Here is a 19064-nt window from a genome sequence, read left to right as displayed (position 1 = left end):
AAAATGAAGTCTGTTTTAGACTTTGTTTTTATTTTTTCATTTCTGATTTTAAACTGTGTGAAGCAGACTTGTGCAAGCTATGAAGCAGTTGTCTGGTATTGGCCCAAAAATGGTTTTAAAGGTTTAGTCCTCAACAACTATTTTTCCAGACATGGTTTCCACCTCATTTTGGATGCTGTCAGTGTTTATTTTATTTTATTTTTTTTGTAGTTGTTGTTTTTATTGAAAATTCATTTAAACACGGAATAGTATTAGGCTTAATCTGTGTCTGGAAACACTGGCCCAACTGTATTATCGCTATTGTGTTAAAATATTGAATGTCATTTCCAAAATGTATCTTTACGCTTTAAGTGTGCTTAAGGGCTCCAGTTGTGAAAAACCCCATTTGTTTTTCAGATTTGGACATTTTCTGTTGCAAAGAGTCTAGCTGACTGGATTTAATGTCTGCTGTTCAGAGGCACCGTGTGAATCGCCACACGAACCTTGTTGGAAATTCACTTTTTATTCCTTCCACCCAGAGGGGGAAGCTCAAGTTTGGACCCTTTTTTATGTAAAAATAAAAAAAAGAAATCTCTTGACCTTTACTTTGTGTGTCTGTCATTTTTATGTTTAAACCTGTATGTTGGAGGGTACTGGTTTTATTTGACTGGCCTGTTAATCTTTCTCAGCTTCACTGAAAACACCTTGACTCACACTGTCCTGCTAAGTCATAAAAAATAATCAGCAACTTCATCTAAACACAATGGTTCTTAAGAAATGCGCAAAACGTGTCAGGTTTAAAACGTTCATGTGGTTTTGAGTTCACAAATCAGATGGATGTGGGCCTAACAAACTAAACTAGATAAGCGTTTATTCCTCCGTGTCAGAAGGGGGCAAACGACACATTTCCTTATTTCCGCTCTTCACCTTCAACTTCCGGTGGAGCCCTTTCTCCCTCTCTTCGACTATCCTGATCCAACATGGTGGGTGCTAGTATTTTGTACTATCGCTAGAATCTGATCTAATCCTTGGTTTAGGCACATCGTAGGGCACGAACTGACTCATTTTTGTTTAACGTATCTGTATTTGTTTCCGTATGGGTGTTTATTTGTTTATTTTTCATTTCGAGACCAATGAAACCGACCGGCTCCGATAAAGCGCGACCGTGTATGTAGTGGTGTAGAGGAAGTGTAGACTATGGTAGGTTACGGATCATTAACGCCTCGTTTTAACATTGTTGATTGTGCCGTGAACCCGGTCAGACTTGCACGAAGGACATTTTATTCAGTTTATGTTTGGCGATTGCATTATATACATGACTGGAGACCGGTAACGTTAGCTACTGGAATAGCTGGTTTGGGCGTTTTGTACTGGGTGCAGTTCAATGAAACTCCTACATCTTATGTACAGTTGTCACTGGGTACCTAAGATGTACCCTACCCTAACCCCAAGATGTACCCTACCGTAAGATGTACCCTACCCTAACCCCAAGATGTACCCTACCGTAAGATCTACCCTACCCTAACCCCAAGATGTACCCTACAAATAAAACTGCCCAAGACCCAGTTGGATAACCCTTTTCTCAAACCCTAATTCCAGTAGAATGGTTGGCAGGTTATTGACAGGATGTGGAGAAAGGTCTAAACATAGTCCCATTATTGTTTACTTCAGTTCTTCCTAAATCATATATTTTTATATATGTTTGTTTAAATCCTTCATTTAAGAGCTAATTTGTTTTTGCAAGAGCTCAACGGATGGACAGTAAAGCACGTATCGCCCGGGGTTGTGCGTTCGGCAATGCCAAATCTGGTGTTTCTGTGCACCACATTTAAAAGCAATCACAGCTGGCTTCCAGGTTGCTAATGTGCCTCTCTCTTTACCCGTAGGGACGAGTCAGGACCAAGACGGTGAAAAAGGCCGCGCGGGTCATCATTGAGAAGTACTACACCCGCCTGGGCAATGACTTCCACACCAACAAGCGCGTGTGTGAGGAGATCGCCATCATTCCCAGCAAGAAGCTCCGTAACAAGATCGCTGGGTAACTGAAACTCCGTGTGCCTAACCTCAAATGGAGAGACTGGTACAGTGACGCTAGATTTGAAGTTACTGTCTCCCATTCAGTGTTTTAATGTCGGCCAGAGGAATTTATGGCAGGGACGAAACTGAATTTGTCATTTTTCAAAGCGAAAACCGCCCAGTTTCGCAGTTAGCCACCCTAGACTTTTCCCCATAATGCTCATCACCCTCGGACCACCGTGAATACATTTGTGAACCTGGTGTCTGCTGGGACCCAGATGCTTTCTGATGGTGTTGCGTGGTGCGGTTGCAGGTACGTGACCCATCTGATGAAGCGTATCCAGAGAGGCCCTGTGCGGGGCATCTCCATCAAGCTCCAGGAGGAGGAGCGAGAGAGGAGGGACAATTACGTTCCAGAGGTGCGTCTGACCTTCACACACTGTCTGCTGCCCCGTAGCCGGACGCCCTTACACCATTTTTCTTACTCTGGCATCTCTGAATTAGATCTGTTTTTATTTTTAATCTCTCTCCCATGATGAGTGTGTGCTCATTTATTTGCACATCCTCACGTCTACACGGGATTGAATTAGTGCTGGGAGACATGATAGTTTTGGCATGGCGTTGGAGCAGAGTTTTGTGTCCGTGGTCTGTCCATCTCATGTTTGCTGCTTCAACTTTCGGACCTTCTAGTCTTGTTGAGGTGGTCAGATAATGGAAGTCCTGTGTAAACGGCTCTCGAATCCGTCCACCATGATTTGTTATGGGTGTGAGATTGATGACTTGTATTACCAGTTGATCAGAGTGGACTTGTGTGGAGGGGGGGACGGCCAGTCAATCCTCTCCACGCACGGAGGACATCCTTTAAACTCGTGCAGCATTGGAGCTAATGTCCAGTAATATAAGCAGTTTAATGTCGATGTATAAATCCTGCCAGTATAGTTTAGCAAATCATGTTCTTTCAGAATCCTATTGCGTTCAGTTATTTATTGGTTCAGCTGTATGCAGGTCCAGTAATGAATCAGTCAGGTCTCGTGGGTCTTGGCGTGCACACTTAGCTTTATATGAGCTGAGTCCTGTTTACTGCAGCTGGTCGACTCGACTCCCAGCCCAGAATATCTAGGTGGGTGTTCATACGTCAAGAATCACACGTTTTGTGTAATATGTGATTTATTCTGCCCAGTCTGAAGGGGCAGGACATACATGACATATTTCTAACTCACTAACGTTTATCTGGACACTGAAGTAGACGAGGGAAAATGACCGTGTAGCTTCAGCTATGTGAGTTGCGTTCACGCATGTCTTTGGCTACTCCACTGTACTGTGTTCCTCTGGGCCCGTAGCAGGAACCGCACATAGAGTGCATAGGAGTCCCATAACTAATATTGCTAATACCAGGCAGCAAAGAAAGGTGCAAGTGGACCTTATTTGCATAATTATATAAGCAATTACATAGTAGTGATACTGAAATTTTCTCCAGACTTTGCGATATTAACCTTTTTGGTAGAGCTCTTCCTGAATGGTTTGACCTCCACCCTAAACAATGTCCACGCTGGTCTGGAGGTGTCGTCGTTCAGCACAGACCTGATGGAGGCGTTTAGTTTGTCTTCATCTGTAGGATGTGGTTTTGTTGTTGTTTGTTTTGGCACTGGCCCTCTGAAGATACAGTAGACAAGTATTGACTTCCTTTCATTTACAGTCAGACTGGAAACATCGTTAGTATTCGCAGTTTGTTTAAAGGACAGATTAATAAATGAATGGTTGTTGGTTGCGCATTGATGGTGGTGAACAGCGCTAAAATGTACTTTTCAGATATTGTCATTAGAAGGCTGGTATGTTTCCCTACATTGGCTTATCAGAATGATAGAAAAGCAAGTCATCACACATACATACATACATACATACACGCATATACACACACACACACATACATACATACATACATACATGCACAATATTGCCAAAATTATTCGCTCGCCTTCCTTGACTCACATATGAGCTTATGTAACATCCCATTCCTAATCCATAGGGTTCAATGAGATGTTGGTCCACCCTTTGCAGTTAGAACATCTTCAACTCTTCTGGGAAGGCTGTCCGCAAGGTTTAGGAGTGTGATTATGGGGATTTTTGATTGTTCTTCCAGAAGCGCATTTGTGAGGTCACATACTGATGTTGGATGAGAAGGCCTGGCTCTCGGTCTCCGCTTTAATTTGTCCCTACGGTGTTCTATAGGGTCACGGTCTGGACTCTGTGTAGGCCAGTCAAGTTCATCCACACCAGACTCTGCCATCATCATATGATTCATCACTCCAGAGAACGCACCTCCACTGCTCTAGAGTCCAGTGGCAGCGTGCTTCACACCACTGCATCCGACCCTTTGCATCACACTTGGTGAAACCCATTCTATGAAGCTCTCTGCGCACTGTTCTTGAGCTAACCTGAAGGCCACACGAAGTCTGGATGTCTGTAGTGACTCGCTGCAGAAAGTTTGCACTATGTGCTTCAGCATCCACTGACCCCACACCGTCAGTTTACGTGTCCTAACTTCATGGCTGAGTTGCTGTCGTTTCCAAACACTTCCATTTCTAAAATAATATAGCTGACAGTTGACTGTGGAATACTTAGGATCAAGGAAATTTCATGACTGTATTTGGGATGACTGGGTCACTCCTGAGAGTCACTGAGAGTGACCCATTCTAGGTGCCTTTTATACACCTGTGGCCATGGAAGTGATTGTAGCACTAGATGCTGATCATTTGGATGGGTGAGTGAATACTTTTGGCAAGTAAGAGTGTGTGTGTTGTGCGCGCGCGCATTTGAACATACTAATTTGAATCGATGATGTAAAGCTGTGTTCAGCTGTATTCAGACTGCTCAAACTACTCCAGCTGTTCTCCAAGGACCTGCTGAGACTAACCTGGCTGTGCAGCAGGACCTGCCCAGACTAACTTGGCTGTACAGCCGTCAACTCCCCTGTATCGAAAGTGACTGTGGCATGTCTGGTTGCCAGGTCATTGATACTACAGGAAGAGAAAACTGAAAACTTTTCCCGTGTTTGCAGGATTACTTGTTCCTGACAGACCCTGTATTTTTCAGACATCCATAACATTTTTTACCTAGCACCTGCAAATTTATTCACAGTTCACAGTGGCGAATATGACTATTACTATGGCAACTCAGGTTTCGCCAGCACCGTGCACAAGAGCGGTGTGTGAGCATTTTAACGGTCAGGAAGACTGAACCCAGCGTGTGCGCGAGTGTGTATTGTGTAATTGAATAGCGAACCTTCACAGTTCATCATGGTGTTTAGTCTGTCCGGACTGGAGGTGTGTGTGTGTTGAGTGAAGACACTCTGAGGACGTTCACTGTTTCTGTCTCTCTGCAGGTTTCTGCCCTGGATCAGGAGATCATTGAAGTAGACCCTGACACTAAGGAAATGCTCAAGCTTCTGGTACGTTTCATTCCAGCCAATGGACTCATCTGCTTACTGTGCGCTTACCCTGTATCGAAAGTGACTGTGGCATGTCTGGTTGCCAGGTCATTGATACTACAGGAAGAGAAAACTGAAAGTCTTTCCCGTGTTTGCTAGACAATCATGTTCTTGACAAACCCTGTATCTCTCAGACAGTCCAAAGTGTATTTCTCCAGAGTCACATTTTACTCTGCATTATGTTAAATTGTTTCAGCTCATGCTGAAATTCAGCATTATTTATATGTTTATGTAATGTTTCTTGGGAGGACCCCGTGATCTTTCCATGTTCACGTCTCTGTATGACCTGTGTCAGGTTCTGTAGCAGATGTATGAAGTAATTGACACACCTCTGTCTTCTAACGGCATGTTTGAGATAGTTAACGGCTCCTTTCTGTTCCTCAGGATTTTGGCAATCTGTCCAACCTGCAGGTCACTCAACCAACAGTCGGCATGAACTTCAAGACTCCACGAGGAGTCTAGTTGTTTGTAATATATCTCATAATAAAAGTGCAGAAAACCTGATTGATGGTTTTTGGGGTCTTTCTATATATCTATATATACATATATATAAAGCTACTCGGCCTTTGTTTTGAAATTAAGTTCTGTATAAGTCTCGATTCTTGTCTGTATCCCTAAGGTTTTGGTGAGATTCTGCTTTTAGTTATATGAATTCTGGACTGGAAGTGTATTCTATATTCATACTCAAAGTTTGCAATGAAGCAATAAAATACTGTTGAGCCCTAGTCCAGTGTACTCTCCACACTGCCAGTATTAATTTCTCTTAGATTTTAACATCATTTGGCATGATCTAATAAGTGTTATGCCAATGATAAATCTATTGTACAATTCCTTTAAAAAAAGTTTCCAGAAATTTTATTTGTAATATGTAAGTCTTTCCTTGGTAGAATTTATTAAATGTAGCCAATTGATTTTCTTTTGAAAAGTAGAATTTGACTGACCAGGTTTTTTCTGTGATTGTTAAAGTGGACAAATTCTGGACCAATATTTAATGATATTCAAGGATATAAGGGTGAACCTTTTAGCATGGAACTCGCTTGATTAGGTACTGTAGCAGAAAATGTCTGATATTTAGAGCTTTATTCATTCTTTAAAGATTCCAGGTCAGTGCCAGATAAAAAATCTAGTAGGTGTGCATAACTGATGGTTAGTTTGTGATGGTTAACATACTACTCAAAAAAGGGCTATTTTGGCTTTTGGGTGAAATGTATGGAAAACGTAAACTGTTCACGCTACAGTTAAATGAAAGTGGAGCATGCCGTTGTCATTTCCTCATCTCAAATAATTTATTGAAACAAATGCCAACAGTGGCTGGTATACCTCAACAATAAATGTCAACGTCTCTATAACTTGTCATGTGCCCTTGAGCATTATTTTATTTTTATATGTTCATTTAATATTCATAGATAATGTATATATTTTATTTTGTAGTGTATTTAATATTACTACAGCACTATGGGCCTGAGAGTAATGTACTTTCAGTCTTCTGTATGCCCTTTACATACTGAAAAATTGACAAATAAAGCTGACATGACTCGATCAATTACAGCTTTCACTACGACGTCTCATGCTGTTCACAAGCCTGCTGAGTCATGGCACCCCTCTCCTTGAAGGCCCTCAGGGTGTTGAGGTTCTTGGGTACAGAGTTACAAGCCTCTACACGGTGACCATCAAACATGGTTGCAAGTAGTCAACAGGTTCACAAGGTACGTGTTGAGAAAAAAGATTAACTGCCTAAAATTTAAGAATCAAATGTGAGGGCTGAAACCCAACCATCACTAAACAAGACACGCAAGTGATTGGTCCAAGAAATATCTGAAAATTGAAGATATCTGAAGGTTTTATGGACTGATGAGATGAATTACTCGACAGACCAGATAGATGGGCTCACGGCTGGATCACCAACAGGCACAGAGCACCACTTTGACTCGCATGTGGACTGTGGAGGGGGGGGGGCACTGCTATGGGCCGGTATTATTAAAGATGAGCTACACCACTTGAAGATGGACTCAAGCAGCGGTACAACATGTTCTGCATCTTTCTAGAAGACCATGATCCTTCTGCAGATCAATACTCCATCAAATGCTTCATAGTACTGCACTGTGTGGCTAACCAGTAAAGGCCTTAAATGAGGAAGGATAAGAAATGGCCCACTGCCTCACCTGACACACACCAGACTGAGAACCTGTGGGCCCTTCTTAACCCAGGGGTGTACAGTGGGTACGGAAAGTATTCAGACCCCTTAAAATTTTTCACTCCGTTTCATTGCAGCCATTTGCTAAAATAAAAAAAGTTCATTTCTCATTAATGTTTTCAGTTTTTCTTTTTTAATAAATTAGCAAAACTTTCAACATTTCTGTTTTTTTTCTGTCAAGATGGAGTGGCGAATGTACATTAATGAGAAATAAAATTTACTTTTTTGATTTTAGCAAATAGCTGCAATGAAATAAAGGGGTCTGAATACTTTCCGTACCTACTGTATGGTGACGGAAAACAGTATCTTTCTGAACAGTCTCTGAGAAGCTATAGTTGCTACTTGATAACTGTTTTGAAATGTCAAATGTTTTGTAAATTTGTAAATCGAGTTTTATTATTTTCACTTTACCAAATGAAAATAAACAATTAAGAAATGGTCATTTTCATTTAGTTGCACACTAATAGCTGCTCAATAATAATGAGCACAAAGAATCTAAAGCCAAAACCTCACTTTTATATTCAGGTTAGAGGTCTATTAACATTTTGGATTTACTTAGTTGTTTAATAATAAAAATTTATCCTCAAAAATTGCCTAACGTAAAATTGTGCACAGTGTATAATGGAAACCAACACCTATGGTACAGATACAGATGGTCCAAGTGGAGGGACCAGATTGCTGGTTAATAGAATACATGTTTCTGAACTGCTACTGTAGAACCACACAGAAAAGTCTAATTACTGTCTTTAGATCCCCAAATACAAATAACACATCACAGGAACAATCGTGTCTGATAGGTTGTGGGCGCTGTTGTGCTGACTGATGTTTTAGTATGTCGACCAGAGCCGGAGTGGCGAATCCGGAGATTCAGGAGGATTCCCGATGGGCCGGCTCATGTCAATCTCTAGTTTGGGCCGATTGGGAGGGAAAAATTATTTTGGGCCGGATTTGGGAATGAAACTCCCGGGCTGAAAAAGGGGTCCACTCCGGCCCTGATGTCGACGCTTTGATATTGGGCCCAATAAGATCCTATTCCAACTTATGCTATTGTACTGTTGAATATATAATCCTATTCCTGGTGTGGAAGTGTCACTGGTCATAGTATGACTGCATAATTAATTAAACTGAGAACAGAAAGACCATATGATAGTTCTTCACAGCACGAAAGGGGTCCATTAATTTATAATTTTATTAAATCTGTCAATGAAAAACACAGACAAGAAGAGATGTTATTCTGTGAATGTTGGGAAGAACAGTCAGCATGGCTGAGAGAGATCAGGAGCTTTTGGTGCAAAAATTCATCACTATTATTGCAAAAATGTTTGATAAATTTCATCACCATCACACTAGTCCATACAGAGCAGCACTGTTCAATGTAATGATGAGGGGGGGGGGGGGGGGGAGAGATGACAACCAAATAAAAAGTAACTAATGGCAATAATAGTAATTATAATTATATAATAATTACAAAAGAAATAAAGACATCTCTAAACGGACAAAACACAATCACTTCAATAATAAGACGAAATTCGGTCACTGTCACAACATCGGAATTTCTTCATTTTTTTCTTTTAAATGAATTAAATATTGTTTTTAAAAATATTTCACCATCTACTTATACTCATTTTTATTGCGAAAATAGGCAACTGGACTAACTGATGAGCGACTGAGCTGGAAGGTGGAAGAGTGGTGTTGGCACTGAGAGAGCTGCAGTGTGTGCGGGGTGCAGTACCCTCATCGGCCACAGGGGGGCTCACGTTCCAACAGCCTCCAGCAGCAACAGCTGTCACGGTAACTACGGCTCCATGGCAACTAAGCTCCTACCTCAACCAAGGTGCTGTGGAGCAGATCTCAGTTTGTAGACCGATTGGTGGACATTGGTAATCATCCCTGAACAAAACATACAAACATAAGTGCAACCTCAATTGTACACGTCCTCAAGTTTGAGACGTTCGGGAATGAAAGTGGTCTGAACAAAACAGGACAAGGTTTGGGGAAATGCTGCCAAAACAACGTGAAGGTGCTGCTGGATAGATCAAAAAGATCTGTTTGTCAAAGGGATCTGTTTTTCAAAGGGATCTGTTTTTATCTGACAACAGTGGGAAGCAATACACATGGGCGCAGGTTCAGGAATGTTTCGATTGTTTCGCCGGTAGAAGGTTCCAGCGAGAGCCCTCACCACCAAGACCTCTGGCTCAACCTGCTTATAAAAAAGAGCAAAATGCGAGAATAATGATGCAGAGGACGACCAACAGGTGTGTGAAATGCACGTCGTTGTACCTTTTTCGCCCTCAGTCTCCATTCTTTCACTAGCTTGCCACAGAGAAATTTTAAAGAACGAGCAGTCTGTAGAAAGTCTCTTGAATTTCATTTTTTGTTCATCTTACACCCTCTTTCATTGTTGTTGTTTTTTTTTTAATCCAGAGGCAGAAAGGGTGGCTCCCCCTGCTGGTTGGGAGTGTCCGTTGTGTCTGCCCGGGCCTGGAGATAGCCATGCAGCTCTCGGTGAGTGTAAGCTGTGAGGTTGGTTTCGGGGGCAAGGGATTGTAAACAGTTCTGTGGCCGAACCACGGCTCAGGGACTCCTTCTCGGTGGTAGGGGGTGGGGCAGAGAGAGAGACGAGGGGCGGAGCGGAGAGAGACTCGGGTGGGGCAGAGAGAGAGAGACTAGGGGCGGAGCAGAGAGAGACTCAGGTGGGCTACCTGTCACTGTTCTGTGAACAACAAAATAGCAGTAACACTGACACGCCAACACAGTGAGGAGTTAAAAACGTGAAATATACTCTGATCCAGCTCACAGTACACACTGTCAACATAAGGCGGCGATGCCAACACTTGAGATGTACTTTTAACTATTCAGCAACATTCAAGAAAGCTTTGCACAAGGCACACGTATATGCCTTTATAGCAGGTTCCCATGAACACGCCACAAATGGATGAGTATTCTTCTAATTTTAGCTTAAAGCTTAAGACACAAATAGGGTTTAAGCATGTAAGCTTCTTCAGGTGTTCATTCTGATTGTGAATTGCTGAACTTGGACTGGCTGAACCTGCTAGACTTTCCTTGCGATCTGCCTGAATTCCCTTTACTGTGATCACCCGTCACCCTGTTTGTCCAAATGTTACTGACAGGAATAAGATTGAGAGAGCCACAGTTCCTAGGTGAGGACCAGCACCAACTAAGCTTGGGAATATTGAAAGCAGATTTCAACCTGTAGGAAAAGAGTATATAGTGAATGTAGATTTAAACCTGTAGAAACTAAACATTAACATGCGCTCTCATCAGTCTTACGTGAGCCCACACACATCCCTCCTTTATGCTTTCCTTCCCTTTCTCTCTCTTTTCACCCCTCTTTCCCCCATGGCCCCAACTGAGAACAGGGTGCAGTCCTGGAGGCTGCCACTAGGTGGAAATAAACGTCTAGTGCTACGAGTTGAGCCAGGGATGGTTGAGGCAGTCCCGTGCAGAGGCGCGCTTTTCTGGAACCATCTCCAGCATGGGCAGCAAGAAGTGTGTGAAGTGGCCGGCGTCTTCAGCCGACCAGCCGTATTTCTCCACCAGCACATCGAACAGAGACCACGGTTTCAGTTTAGTGATGTGCCGCAACTCACCTGCAGGGGGCAGCAGAGAGACAACTGGAGTTAGTGCTTGAGGAAGGTTGAATAGAGCTTTTGTTAAGCTGGTTTGGAAACATGCAAAACTAGATTTATATGAGCACCTGAAGGAAAGTAAAAAATCATCAGCTTTTTCCTAACACTTAATGTCTTTTTGCCTTTGTGCAGAATGCTTATGCTGCAACTGATCCATGGTGCAGTCAATAATCAACACTTTAGTCACATTAGCAATGCATGCAGAATTTATACCTCAGATACTAAACTAGTGCTACAAAATAAAAATATACTATTGTTTGAGATAAACATACTGCACGTGTGTGTGTGTGTGTGTGTGTGTGTGTGTGTGTGTATTTTAGCTTAAATGTCTGTAAAATGGTGCATATCAACATGCAATAGGCTTTGGCACATTTAAAATCATTGTATGGACAAGAATGAAACAAAATGTCACACATCCACAATCTGTAGACACTGTTCAAAAACGGAACATTTGGTCCTGGGCAGAGAAGTTGGTGCAGTGATCAGAACTGCTGTGAATCAACACTGTGTTCCTGTTCCCCCTGTTAGCCAGAACTCTTGCTCTTCAACACAGCACTTTGTGTAAGTGATGCACAACGTACTGTGCATTAATCATTACGGCAGTATCTACGCCCGCATCACTAATGTCCCAGAATGCAGAGGAGTCTTCTAACAGAACAAAGTTCTTTGCTTGCATTGTAAGCATCTCACATTGCCGGCATTCACACGAACCAACTAACAATTACAGTCAAAGTAAATTCAAGCCGATCTTGAAGATCGCACAGAGAATTCATCTGTGTGTTTTAATATACTGCAAGCCATATTGTAACAAGAGCAGTAATGCGGTAATGTTACTGCAATACAGTATTTTGTGAGTCCTTTTGTGGGCCTTCTTGTGTGATGACGTAATCTGATGAGAGTCTTAAGAACACGACCTCACTCTTCCCCATGTTCATGTAGCTCTTATCTGATCGGTTCTTTCTTTAGTCTCTCTTGGGCTGACATTTGCCTGCTTGCCTGATAATACAGTAGCGGTTTTTTGTATTAAGAGTTGTGACTTAAATACAGACTAAAGTGGCCCTGTGTGCGCTCGGCGAGCACTGGCGATGCAGTCATCCCAGCTGGTCTCTGCTCTGGTTGGCCCTGGTGGAGTAGTGGTCTCGCTGCCATGGACCTGAACACGTGGGGAGGGGGGGGGGGGGGGGTGTCGTTACCTTTCTTTGAGAAGAACTCACGGCTGTATTTTCCTGCAGCGATGACTTTGCGTGGGACTTTCCCCAGCAACTCCATAATCAGAGCGATGTGGTCTGACCACCGAGCATGCGTGCACACACACGCACACACACACACATGCACGCACGCACACAGGGACAACAACACAACGCACCCAGACGTCAGTGAACACGCCCAGTCGCTCATGCAGGAGGGTGAACAGAAGCACAGCAGCCTCTCTCATGCACAGACAGACCTGACACATGAGAAGTCTGCAAGGAATGTGGGGAGCTCTTAAAACCTGCCTCCGCGCAGAAAAGGAGGGTGACCGTCTAGTGAATCACGGCATTCTGCCCACCAGCCTGGACAGGCCTGGAGTGCTTCAGTGATCCTTCTGACAAATCATGGTTCAAATTCAATTTGTGGATTTTAATAAGTGTTCCTGTCTGTCTGCGTGGAGCAGGACTGTGCATGTGTTCGCTCTCCCCAGGCACTGTACAGCTACCTCTCCGGTTGAAGAACTCCCGGGAATATTTTCCAGAGAGAGCAAAGTGTCGTGGAATACAGCCCAAGAGCTCTATGATGTGGGCTATGTGATCTACAGAGCAGAGAGAGGAAAAAGAAAGTGCGAAAGAGAGGGGGAGAGGCACAGGGAAGAGTTCAAGGACACGGAGAGGAATGAGGGTGCAGGTTGGGAAAGGACAGAGAAAAGGATTAAAGAGAAGACAGAGAACAAAGAGAGAAAATCTAGCATTAGTGGTATTCTCCATGCTCTAGTAAGAGTGTCAGATGTAGATCAGATGGGCTCTTGGATAGAAAAGGTCTACGTGTTCCATGATTGGCTGAGTTTTAACAAGTCAGTGGTTTCTTTATGGATTCTTAGTCATTTGTTGAGTCATGTCTTGCAGTGTCAAACTGTTATTAGATCTATGAGGCCTTGATATCACAGAGGACGAGGAGAGGAAATGGGCAAATAGAATGGGCCTCCTATTAGATGGGTATATGAGCTCTGGGGTATTTGAGTACTGGGGTATATGAGCTCTGGGGTATATGAGTACAGGGGTATATGAGTATAGAGGTATATGAGTACAGGAATATATGAGCTCTGGTGTATTTGAGTACAGGGGTATATGAGTACTGGGGTATATGAGCTCTGGGGTATTTGAGTACTGGGGTATATGAGTACAGGGATATATGAGCTCTGGGGTATTTGAATACAGGGGTATATAAATATAGGGGTATATCAGTACAGGCATATATCTGTACAGGAGTATATGAGTAAAGAGCTTTATGGAGTGTTTGAGCAAAGGGATATATGAGCATAGGGGCATATATGTATGCAAGTGGATGGGCATTAATGTTATTATTTTGAGTTTGAAAACCTTGAGATTTAAGCATTTCTGTTTGGTGTTATTTGGGGCCAGAGAACAGTTTGAAAGAAGATGATATCCAGGATGGATATAGAGGAACCAAGAGGAACACTACAGGACGGCTGTCAGAAGAACAGAGAGCAAGCAGACAGCTTTAAGAGAGCTTAGCAACAAGAGCAAAGTACAAAGTTACAACCATGCAAATAACCTTATAACTAATTACATATTGAATAGAAATTCATTTTATATTATAACACCTTTTTAAAAACATTTTTTATGAAGTGAATTGAAGAAAACAGCTACCTTCATCACGTGAGTAGTCCTCTCCTGAGTGGGGCTCAAACAAGTAGTCTCCTGTTGCTAGCTCGAACGCCTGAAACGGAGGGAGACGAAACCCGTAAGCATCCTGCAACTGGACAGTGTTAAAGACTGACAAACCAGCTAGTTTATCTGCTGGACAGTGTTAAAGACTGGTAAACCAGCTAGTTTATCTGCTGGACAGTGTTAAATACTGGTAAACCAGCTAGTTTATCTGCTGGGCAGTGTTAAATACTGGTAAACCAGCTAGTTTATCTGCTGGACAGTGTTAAAGACTGACAAACCAGCTAGTTTATCTGCTGGGCAGTGTTAAATACTGGTAAATCAGCTAGTTTATCTGCTGGACAGTGTTAAAGACTGACAAACCAGCTAGTTTATCTGCTGGGCAGTGTTAAATACTGGTAAATCAGCTAGTTTATCTGCTGGACAGTGTTAAAGACTGGTAAACCAGCTAGTTTATCTGCTGGGCAGTGTTAAATACTGGTAAATCAGCTAGTTTATCTGCTGGACAATGTTAAATACTGGTAAATCAGCTAGTTTATCTGCTGGACAGTGTTAAAGACTGGTAAACCAGCTAGTTTATCTGATGGGCAGTGTGTAGTGCTTTCACACTCTTTATTCACAGTTCTCTAAAAGAACTAAAACAAAGCACAATATGGCCAAAAATATGTGGACAACTTTCCATTATATCTACATCAGCCTATTGGATATTTCCTTTGCAAAAGCATTAACATTAATATGTAGTTCACTGCCTCTGCACATGCCTTCAGCTGTAATCTCCTGGGAAGGCATTCCACACAATTCTGACTCTGTGCCTGTATTTATTTGCACCCACTCAGTCAAGAGTGTTGGACTGATGTTGATTATTGGCTCACAATCAACATTCCAGTTCATCCCAAATGTGGTCAGTGGTGTTGAGGTCAGGGCTCTGAGTAGGTCAGTGATGTTGAGGGCAGGTCTCTGAGTAAGTCAGTGGTGTTGAGGTCAGGGCTCTGAGTAGGTCAGTGGTGTTGAGGGCAGGTCTCTGAGTAAGTCAATGGTGTTGAGGTCAGGGCTCTGAGTAGGTCAGTGATGTTGAGGGCAGGTCTCTGAGTAAGTCAGTGGTGTTGAGGGCAGGTCTCTGAGTAAGTCAGTGGTGTTGAGGTCAGGGCTCTGAGTAGGTCAGTGGTGTTGAGGTCAGGGCTCTGAGTAGGTCAGTGGTGTTGAGGGCAGGTCTCTGAGTAGGTCAGTGATGTTGAGGGCAGGTCTCTGAGTAGGTCCGTGGTGTTGAGGGTAGGTCTCTGAGTAGGTCAGTGGTGTTGAGGGTAGGTCTCTGAGTAGGTCAGTGGTGTTGAGGGCAGGTCTCTGAGTAGGTCAGTGGTGTTGAGGGTAGGTCTCTGAGTAGGTTAGTGGTGTTGAGGGCAGGGCTCTGAGTAGGTCAGTGGTGTTGAGGTCAGGGCTCTGAGTAGGTCAGTGATGTTGAGGGCAGGTCTCTGAGTAGGTCAGTGGTGTTGAGGGCAGGGCTCTGAGTAAGTCAGTGGTGTTGAGGTCAGGGTTCAGTAGGTCAGTGGGGGTCCATTACACCAAACCTGTCAGTATGGAGCTCGTTTTCTACACAAGGGCAGTCGTGCTGGAGGAGGAAACAGTGGCCACAAACCTGGAAGCATAATAACATAATTTTCTAACATGTCCTTGTATGCTGTAGCATTAACATTACTCCTGATTAAAACTGAACGTCTGCCCAACCCTGAGAAACAGCCCCAGTGCATTAACCCTGTCGGCCCTCGTGCCTCCTCAGCTGAACCTCACTACTGGCACTATGTATTTCAGTAGATAAACTTTCTCCTGCCATCTGCCAAACCTAGACTCATCCATCAGACCAGCGGGTAGCACAGCAATACCCATCATTCCATGAGACACATTTCCACCGCTACAGAGTCCAGAGGTGGTGTGCTTACACCACACCACTTTGGCATTGTGCACTGTAATTTTAGCCTTGGGTGCAGCTGCTAGACCATGGAAACGCATCACACGAAGCTCCTGATCCCTCTGTACTGAGGTGGGCAATTCTGACACGCACTACGGCACTCGCTGGGCACAACTGGCAGACATTTCACACACTGGCGTATGGCATCATACGAAAGACCACGTATAAGGGGATATATAATGCCAGTGAATAGAGATAGCATAGCTGTGTGCTAGAATTTATAACACCTGTTGCGTGTGTGTATACACCAGTGCATGTGTCTGAACGCAATAATTAGGAGGGGTGTCCACATACTTTTTGTCATATAGTTTATGTTAGTAGTAACATAGTTATAGTATATAATATAGTTATGTTACTAATTAGTAGCATACAGCATGTTATTAGTAGCATACCGTTTAAAGCTATGTTTGTATCATGAGGAGACCACACTCAGCTGAGTTGTTACATCACCACTAGGGTTAAATTTTCGTGCCAGCTGGTAATTATGGTAATTCTGACATGACTTATCAGTAGCTTCGGTAATTAGCATGCGCAAAGGCCCATTGAAAAACAACGTATTGGAGATCATTCATTCATTGATTGGACAGTTCCAGACTGACACTAAGAATATCTTGGGGCAGCTGTGTTTGATCAACCGTTACGGGGCCATGAGTGACTAATTCTTTTGTTGTCCTGTGCAAATGCCTGACACAAATATGGTCCAGTGGTAGAGAGGCACACAGGAAGCAGCAGAAACGCCATGCCGAGGGCCTCTGGGAGGGCCTACCATACAGGCCGTGCTCCAGATGTCTGCTGGAGTGCTGTAACCCGCACCGATCAGAACCTCAATGGAGCGGTACTGCCGGGTCTGAATGTCCTCTGTGAAGTGCTTGTGCTGAAATGGAAGGAGGATCTTTGACGCAAACTACACAGAAACGCGCCTGTTGAATTCACGTCCACTTTCACTTCTCAAAGAGAACAATGTATTGTGAATCACTATTTATTTAACGGAACTTAAAAGGTTTAACGTTTAATTCTGTCATGACCAAACTGCATGGCTAGTGTTTAATGTAAAGGGTTAATGCTTAATGTCTTAGCTTGCAGAGCTGTAAAATACAGGAGGACGGATACAGTGTAGGAGCGTGAAAAGAGGATCTGCACTTCATCCACACTACACACCCCTCCCCCCCCCCCCACATTAATCTTGCAAGTTCAATTAACCACAGATCGTGAGCTTCTCCTACCACCCAGCAGGCGTTGCCCAAGTCTGCGATTTTCACCCGGAGCGTGTCAGCATTGCGGGGGTCCAGGGGATTCACCAACAGGTCCGCCGCTCGAGCCTTAGCTGAGTGGACAAGCACACAGCTGTTAGCCTGTGCACGTTACAGCTGTTAGCCTAGCACCAGAGTGCTACTTTACAGCTGTTAGCCTAGCAACAGAGTGCTATGTTACAGCTGTTAGCCTAGCACCAGAGTGCTACCTTACAGCTGTTAGCCTGTGCACGTTACAGCTGTTAGCCTAGCACCAGAGTGCTACGTTACAGCTGTTAGCTTAGCACCAGTGCTACTTTACAGCTGTTAGCCTAGCACCAGAGTGCTACTTTACAGCTGTTAGCCTAGCAACAGAGTGCTATGTTACAGCTGTTAGCCTAGCACCAGAGTGCTACCTTACAGCTGTTAGCCTGTGCACGTTACAGCTGTTAGCCTAGCACCAGAGTGCTACGTTACAGCTGTTAGCTTAGCACCAGTGCTACTTTACAGCTGTTAGCCTAGCACCAGAGTGCTACGTTACAGCTGTTAGTTTAGCACCAGAGTGCTACCTTACAGCTGTTAGCCTAGCACCAGAGTGCTACCTTACAGCTGTTAGTCTAGCACCAGAAGGCTGTGTCACAGTCCAAACACCTTTAAGAAATAAGTCTGACAACACACCACAAATATGCGGTAGGACATAATGATGTGTGGACTGGATCACATTTCATGGTACTACAGTGCGTCTCTGAATCGGTGATGAATCTCTCTCCCACCTTTAGGCGTGTCCCCTGTGCTAGACGAGGAGACCGTGCGGCTGCGGTCGGCGTTTGGGCTGAGGGGAGCCTCTCCTTCGTGCGGCCCACACCCGCCTGGTTCCGTGTCCAGCGGCAGGTCTGGGAAGCGTGGCACTGTCCCCCGGTGCCGCGCCCCATTCGTGAGCCCCCCCGTCTCCCCGTTGAACAGCTCGTAGGAAGGTTCGGAGACGTCCCCGTCAGTGGTGCTCATCTCCGACTCTGCCAGGGGGCAGAGCAGCGGCGTGGCCAGGGGGCCCAGAGCCAGCGCTGGAGACAGGTGCTTCAGGTCCTTTGCGTCCCTTGCAACATGACCGTTGGTTTTTGGGCCGTCGTTGTGGCCGTCTTTGGAGTTCCTGACCTCTCGCACTTCATCCTCAGCCTCGTCGTCTTCGTCGTCATCCTCATCATCGTCATCGTCATCCTCCTCTTCCTCGTCGGCGTCCTCTTCTTCTCCTGTTTTTCCTTCTTCCTCTTGTGCCAGCTCAGGTTGCTCCTCCTTTGTGTGTTCACCTGTGTTTGGCTCCGCCTTCTCCTCCACCTTTTTCTCCGCCTTCTCCTCAGTCCCTTCCAGTGCTCCGGTCTCCTGTCTTTGACATGCTGTCTCCGGCTCCTCCACCACATTCTCCTCCTCTTCCTCCTCCTCTTCCTCCTCCTCCTCTGTTTCCTCTGGCCGCTCTTCCTGGTTAGTAGGGTCAGTGCCCTGCTCGCGGGGAGATGTGATGGTCTCCCCTTCAGCTGGGGGATGTTCGTCACCAGGACCGTCTGCGTCAGGAGCCACCTCACAATCCTCCTCTTCCTCCTGCTGCTGTTGCTCTGGAGGCGCTGCACCTGAGAGAGAGAGAGAGAGAGAGAGAGAGAGAGAGAGAGAGA

The 19064-nt window shown here is 44.4% G+C and overlaps 2 protein-coding genes and 2 non-coding genes across 8 annotated transcripts in view; 3 read left to right on the top strand and 1 right to left on the bottom strand.

Moving 5' to 3' along the window:
- The first annotated feature begins 834 nt into the window (after positions 1-834).
- LOC143515148 (small ribosomal subunit protein eS17) lies at positions 835-5986 on the top strand. Of its 2 annotated transcripts, none has more exons than XM_077007148.1 (5): positions 835-962; positions 1866-2017; positions 2309-2414; positions 5378-5443; positions 5867-5986. In XM_077007148.1, exons 1-5 carry the CDS (start codon positions 960-962, stop codon positions 5942-5944), a joined length of 405 nt encoding a protein of 134 aa, XP_076863263.1. In that variant the 5' UTR covers positions 835-959; the 3' UTR covers positions 5945-5986. The 2 variants fall into 2 exon arrangements, with proteins under 2 accessions (XP_076863263.1, XP_076863265.1); XM_077007150.1 differs by lacking the exon at positions 835-962 and adding an exon at positions 1160-1179.
- Positions 4964-5091, top strand: LOC143515574 (small nucleolar RNA SNORA71). Its single transcript, XR_013131140.1, has one exon. It is a non-coding gene; the product is annotated as a small nucleolar RNA SNORA71 (small nucleolar RNA).
- On the top strand, positions 5491-5619 carry LOC143515575 (small nucleolar RNA SNORA71). The gene has a single exon (XR_013131142.1). It is a non-coding gene; the product is annotated as a small nucleolar RNA SNORA71 (small nucleolar RNA).
- Positions 5987-8847: 2861 nt separating the features above from the next.
- Positions 8848-19064, bottom strand: part of srpk2 (SRSF protein kinase 2) — a 54881-nt gene continuing 44664 nt past the window's right edge. For 2 of the 4 annotated variants that reach the window (XM_077007133.1, XM_077007135.1), the window contains 6 exons: positions 18174-19022; positions 17395-17495; positions 16938-17045; positions 14191-14260; positions 12520-12612; positions 8848-11287 (listed from right to left, as the gene is read on the bottom strand). In XM_077007133.1, coding sequence (XP_076863248.1) covers positions 11103-11287; positions 12520-12612; positions 14191-14260; positions 16938-17045; positions 17395-17495; positions 18174-19022 — 1406 coding nt within the window. In that variant the 3' untranslated portion in view covers positions 8848-11102. Of the gene's footprint in view, positions 11288-12375; positions 12480-12519; positions 12613-13022; positions 13116-14190; positions 14261-16937; positions 17046-17394; positions 17496-18173; positions 19023-19064 lie in introns of all 4 variants that reach the window. The other 2 variants (XM_077007134.1, XM_077007137.1) reach the window with 2 other exon arrangements.

The sequence above is a fragment of the Brachyhypopomus gauderio genome, chromosome 5, assembly GCF_052324685.1.
Source record: "Brachyhypopomus gauderio isolate BG-103 chromosome 5, BGAUD_0.2, whole genome shotgun sequence".
NCBI lineage: Eukaryota > Metazoa > Chordata > Actinopteri > Gymnotiformes > Hypopomidae > Brachyhypopomus > Brachyhypopomus gauderio.
This window is presented reverse-complemented; position numbering and strand designations above follow the sequence as displayed.

Coding starts and splice junctions, on each gene's coding strand:
- LOC143515148 (XM_077007148.1), top strand. Junction 2,415..5,377: donor GGGACAATTACGTTCCAGAG/GTGCGTCTGACC, acceptor GTCTCTCTGCAG/GTTTCTGCCCTGGATCAGGA. Junction 5,444..5,866: donor AGGAAATGCTCAAGCTTCTG/GTACGTTTCATT, acceptor TCTGTTCCTCAG/GATTTTGGCAATCTGTCCAA.